Source organism: Streptopelia decaocto (assembly GCF_964273445.1).
Source record: "Streptopelia decaocto genome assembly, chromosome: Z".
In the NCBI taxonomy this organism is placed as follows: domain Eukaryota; kingdom Metazoa; phylum Chordata; class Aves; order Columbiformes; family Columbidae; genus Streptopelia; species Streptopelia decaocto.
Window position 1 is genome coordinate 1,072,685 of NC_138657.1, and position 6,101 is coordinate 1,078,785.

General features: G+C 57.4%; 1 protein-coding gene across 1 annotated transcript; it reads left to right on the plus strand.

Annotated features, from left to right (window-relative positions):
* Window positions 1-3,797: 3,797 nt before the first annotated feature.
* Window positions 3,798-5,654, plus strand: GPR150 (G protein-coupled receptor 150). The gene has a single exon (XM_082074533.1). It carries the CDS (start codon window positions 3,845-3,847, stop codon window positions 5,081-5,083), a length of 1,239 nt encoding a protein of 412 aa, XP_081930659.1. The 5' UTR covers window positions 3,798-3,844; the 3' UTR covers window positions 5,084-5,654.
* The last annotated feature ends 447 nt before the right edge of the window (window positions 5,655-6,101 follow it).

Consider the following 6,101-nt stretch of genomic DNA (forward strand, 5'->3'; position numbering starts at 1 on the left):
CTCAGAGCCACCATGATGTTATGTGTTTATTCCAGATCAGCAGCTGCATGGTTCCTAACTAACCCTGGCACCGTAGTTCCTAATAAACCCTTGCCACCATCACCTCCTCCATGCGGGACCTGCCGAACCAAGACCCTGCTCAGAGTCACCATCACGTTATGTGTTTATTCCAGATCGGCAGCTCCATGGTTCCTAACTAACCCTTGCACCGTAGTTCCTAATAAACCCTTGTTCCTAATAAACTCTAATAAAACCTTGACACCACCATATCCTCCACACAGGACCTGCCGAACCAAGACCCTGCTCAGACCCACCATCTCGTTATATGTTTATTCCAGATCAGCAGCTGCGTGGTTCCTAATAAACCCTTGCACCTTGAACCCTTGTTCCTAATAAACCCTACAAAACCCCCACCACCACCACCTCCTCCAAGCGGGACCTGCCGACACCCTGCTCAGAGCTATGCATCATGTTACGTGTTTATTCCAGATCAGCGTCTGCGTGGTTCCTAATAAACCCCTGCGCTGGGTGTAAATAACAGCGTGGCGTTTTCAAGGGCAGTTGTTATCTGATTGGCACATGATCAACCATCAGGAACGACTCTGCTTTCCAGTTCAGAGGAACTTCCACCCAGTCTTACCTAGAAAGTGGAACGTCACTGTCAGGCTCACAGGACCATCCAATAAGGCATCTGCACTTATCTCCTTTAGGAAATGGGCACAGGGTGTAGCCAACGAACCACGAGAACTGGAACAGGAAATGCCCAACTTTACTATCACCTTTTGCCTGACTGTGCTTATAAACTTCCCAAACTGGCCATAATCTTAAAATGCAGAAGCCTGTACCTGGAAACACTCTTAGAAACACAACTCTAAAAAGTTTTGTGTCTATACATGTACACATATAGAGATACAGACACACGCACGTATATCCACATACATCAACACACACATGCACACTTACATATGTATGTCCAGACCAGAGCTAAAAGCACACTTGGCACCAAATCTCCAGTTCATTTAATGATGACATTCCTATGGTCGGCCTGGATTTTGCACACATAAATCACCCAGGGACCCCAGGCTGAAACCTGGCTCAGACTGCCAGCGCATTGTGGACCCTACAGGCCCAACGGGCATAAGGAATCAACAGCCAATGGCTTCATTTTACAGTAGAGACATCCATGCTCATCTAAAACTGAAGATTAAGAGTTGCCTTGACACACTGAGGGTCCTCCAGAAGAAAGCCATGAAGGCAATGTACACTTGTTAATACACTAATGAGTTTGTTAAACCCATGGTGGCAAAAGACTTTATTCCTTTAGGAAAAGGGCGCAGCTAAGAACCCCTCATCACAAAAGACCTGTAAGTAGATCCCCCTACAGCAAGCCTGCTGATGGCAGCTTTCTCATCCATGAGGAGGACGTGAATCTGCAAAGAACAGAAAATGAGACATTCCAACCTAGAGCAGACCAGGAGGCAGAGGAAGCCCCAGGGGAGGCAGCAGCTTCTTGCCTAGAGGGGTCCCCTGGGTCTGGGACAGGACCATAAGGGAAGGGCAACAGACCTCCGGGTGTTTTTCACCAAGTGTGACCTTTTCCTCTTCCATTCAGCCCCCAGCTTGGGGCCACCGGACAACGCTGCCTCCACAGCTGGAACCACATGAACAAACACCTGCTTTCTCCTCCCTTTCTTTAAATAGGAACGGGTGTTAAGCACAGACCAGGAGACAACTGAGCTGGTGAGCATCACCTGCCCATCAAAAGTGCATTAAAATGGCATTTTGTCTGCCTGCCCTTTCACAATCCCTTGGAAACTGCAATCTTCAATACCCTCTAAGGTGAAATAAAAACCAGTTTTCTTGCTCCTGTTTTTTTTCCAGACTGATGACCATCTGAAAACCATCCATTCAAATGAGACATGGAGCACAACAGGTTGGATGTGCAAGGCCAAGTGCCAGGTCCTGGCCCTGGTGGGACAGCCCCCGGTATCGGTCCCGCTGGGGTGCAGGATGGAGAGCAGCCCCAGGAGAAGGACTTGGGGGCACCGGGCTGAGAGATCGGCCATGAGCCGCCATGTGCGCTCGCAGCCCAGAAGCCAACGGTGCCCTGGGCTGCATCCCCAGCCCCGCGGGCAGCAGGTTTGGGGGATCCTGCCCCTCTGCTCCGCTCTGTGAGACCCCCCTGCAGTGCTGGGCCAGCTCTGGGTCCTCAGCACAGACACACATGGAGCTGCTGGAGAGGGGCCAGAGCAGCCCCAGCAATGACCCGAGGCTGGAACAGCTCTGCTGGGGACAGGGGAGAGAGCTGGGCTGGTCAGCTGGAGAAGAGAAGCTCCGGGACACCTTAGTGCACCTTTCAGTGCTTAAAAGGGGCCCATGAGAAAGATGGGACAGGCTTTAGAGCAGGGCCTGTTGTGACAGGACAAGGGGTGATGGTTTAAACTAAAGGAGGGAGATTCAGGCCGGACATGAGGAAGGAATTGTTGTCCTGAGGGTGGTGAGAGCCTGTGCCAGGTACCCAGAGAGGTGGTGGCTGAACCATCCCTGAGACATCCCAGGCCAGGCTGGACGGGCTCTGAGCACCCTGAGCTGGTGAAGATGTCCCTGTCATGGCAGGGGGACTGGGGGAGCTGGGAAAGTCCTGCCAACACAAACCATCCTGTGATTCTATGATACAACAGCCCACACACCCCTCTTGGGTCCCATAACAGGATTCTGAGCTACCAACAAGCAACCAGAGTGCCACCTATGAATTGAAGTAAAACCATTTCAATCAACAAGACAAAAAAGTTATTCCCACACAAACACAAGTTCAGTTGATTTTCTACTATTTTTTTCCTAGTGGTTTTTTAACAGTTTGGCTGCTTTGATGTTTTCTGAGTCACCACACACGGAGCTGAATGGAGGTGTCAGTGCAGCCAAGTGCCATCTGCTGGGAACAAGAGTCAAAGAAACTGGTTTGGGAGCAGCAAAAGGATTTGTTTTCCAGCAAGAAATACAGCTGGGTTTATGAGTTGTAGCAATTCCTTGCTGTTCCCTGCTCTAAGTCCTTTTCCTCTTTTGGGGAAAGGGGAAAAAAAATCACTGCCGGGGGCGTGGGCTCGATGTGGTCCGTGGACACGGTGCGAGGGTGGGCAGCTGTCAGGGGTCACAGAATCCCAGAATGTCAGGGGTTGAAGGGCCCTGGAAAGCTCATCCAGGTCAATCCCCCCATGGAGCAGGAACACCCAGATGAGGTTACACAGGAAGGTGTCCAGGCGGGTTGGAATGTCTGCACAGAAGGAGACTCCACAACCCCCTGGGCAGCCTGGGCCAGGCTCTGACACCCTCACCATGAAGAAGTTTCTTCTCATATTTAAGTAGAACCTCCTGTGTTCCAGTTTGCACCCATTGCCCCTTGTCCTGTCACTGGTTGTCACCGAGAAGAGCCTGGCTCCATCCTCCTGACACTCCCCCTTTCCATATTGATCCCCATGAACGAGTCACCCCTCAGTCTCCTCCAAGCTCCAGAGCCCCAGCTCACTCAGCTTTTCCTCACATGGGAGATGCTCCACTCCCTTCAGCTTCCCAACCAGAAGAAGTTGCCATGAGACCCCCAGCTCGCCGCTCTCCTCTGCCGCTCGCCCTGCCTGCCCTCCGGGGGATGCTCGGAAGGGCCCCGCTCCGGGGAGGTGCTGCCGGCGCCGAGGGGAGGAGGTTACTGAGCCGTCGGGGGAAGATCCCGGGCGGTGCAGGGGAGCGGACTGACGGAGGATGATGCCCGGCGATGCCGGGCGGTACAGGGGAGCGGACGCCTCGGGATGATGCCCGCCGGTGCCGGGGGCGGGGGGGCGTGCGATCCGCCATGCGCGCAGCCCACCCCCTGTGCAGGATGACGGCGAACCCCTATATAAACTGCAGGGAGCGCCGCGCCGCCGCCGGGGAAATCTCGGGGGCCCGAGCGGCGGCTGCCGCGATGGAGCAGGACCCCTTACCCCCCGGCCTCAACCTCTCGGCCCCCGGCGCCGCCTCGCCCCTCCCTGGCCCGCGGGCGGCCTGGGCGGGCTCCGTGCTGCTGCTGGCGCTGGTGGGCAACGGGCTGGTGTTGCGGCGGCTCTGCGGGGGGCAGCCGCGGCGGCGGCGGGACCTGCTGGTGGGGCACCTGGCGCTGGCTGACCTGGCGGGCTGCGGGCTGGCGCTGCTGCCGCGGTTGGCGGCGGAGCTTCGCGGCTCCGCCGGGCCCCCGGGAGCCGCCGCCTGCCGCCTCCTGCCGCTGCTGCAGCGCTGCGGGCCGCTGGCCTCGGCCCACGGGCTGGTGCTGCTGGCGCTGGAGCGGCACCGCCCGGCGCTGCCCGCGGGCGCTCTGGCCGCCCTGGGCTGGCTGCTGGCGCCGCTGCTCGCCCTGCCCCACGCCTTCGCCTTCCGCCCGGCCCCGCGCCTCGGCGGGTCCCGCTGCCGCAGCGTCTTCGAAGAGCTGCCGCGCTGGCACGGCCTCGCCTTCGCCGTCTACGGGGCGGCCACCGGCTTCCTGGCGCCCGCCGGGCTCCTCTGCTGGGCCTGCGCCCGCAGCTTGACCGCCCGACGGCAGCGGATGCCCGGGCCGGGGGGCGGCCTGTCCCGCGGGCGGGCGCGGGCGCTGCGGTTGCCGCTGGTGCTGGCGGGTCTGTTCGCTCTCTGCCGCCTGCCCCGCTGCGCCGCGGAGCTCGGCCTGGCCTCGGCGCCCGGCGCGGGGCGGCGGGAGCTGCTGGCTGCTCTGGCCATCGTGGCGGCGGCCAACAGCGCCGTCAACCCCTTCGCCTGCCTGCTGCTCCAGAGCCGCCGGCCCGGGCCGCGCCGCCTCCGCCGGGACCTCCCCGGGACCGGAACGGCGGGCGCCGCCGCCTGCTGCTGCTGCCCCTGCCTCGACGGCCAAGGGCGGCGCGGGGCAACGCTCCGCCGCCCGCTCCGCCGCCGCGCCGGCAGCCCCGGGACCCTGGCAGCCCGCTGCACCCCGGGAATCCCCGACACCCCCGGCACCTCGGGAACCCCGGGCACCCCGGGCATCCCCAGCCCCGGCGCCCCCGCGGCCGCAGCGCGCACGCCGAGCGCGGCCCCGCGGTGTTAGCGCGGATGGGCAGGACTCGTCACGGAACAGCTGTTGTGTCGAGAACGGCACGGGGCTGCGAAGCGTTTGTGCAGCCGCACGCGTGGCCCGTGGTCTTTCACCTTAGCGCTGGCTGATCTTGGGGATATATATTACTTCTTTCTCTTTTCCTGTGTTTCAGTCTCAAACAGGCTTACGGAAGAGGGGAAAATCAGCAGGATGGCTGTTGCAATGCAAACTGCCCGAACGTTGTTCCCATTCAGAGCTCGACTTGTCATCCTTACAAAGCCTTATGAGCATTTTATTTTGTTAGTACCGTGCAGATTTTGTGATAAGTCATTCAGAAATAAAGCCGGTCAGTCCAAGAAATTACTCTTGTTGTTTGAACAGACTAGAAAAGTGTGGATGTGACCTTTTCATCTCAAGCGGGCTGGTGTAATTCTTGCATTAATTAACCAATACAGTGTACAGACGGAGCAGGGGGCTGTAACAGGCACACTCCAATGGGATGTATGTGTGTAAAATGTGACAAAATTCTTCTAAAACTTGGTATTTATTCCTGTTTAGCGTGTTCTAAGGCAGAACAGTGAAGAAACACTGCACTGAGATTATATCCTCATTTAGCTCCGGTTTTATTGCTAAGATTTCCATTACACCCACTTCACCAGCTGAATATTTTTTGTTGACTTTTCTGAGATGCAAGAGCTCCGTTTCTGTAGAACTGGGAACGAATGATGTGCAGTGTTTACAGCTCGTAGTATATGCACATCAATACCCTCAATATGTTGATGATATTAATGAAATGTATGAAAATACATGTATGAAAATAATTGATAAACCAGAGCTGTGTTGGGTGCCCTCGCCAGACCCAGGAGGGACCTGCCGATGCCAGACGGAGCCCAAGACACTGAACACAACCCAAAATGGGCTCATGCTGTGGCTGCGTGAAGCTGTTTCTCCCCCAAAGACCTGCCTGTAGTTCCTATGTGTGGGGAACAGCACGACCAGCTCCGCGGGTTTCAGCGTCCGTGCAGCATTT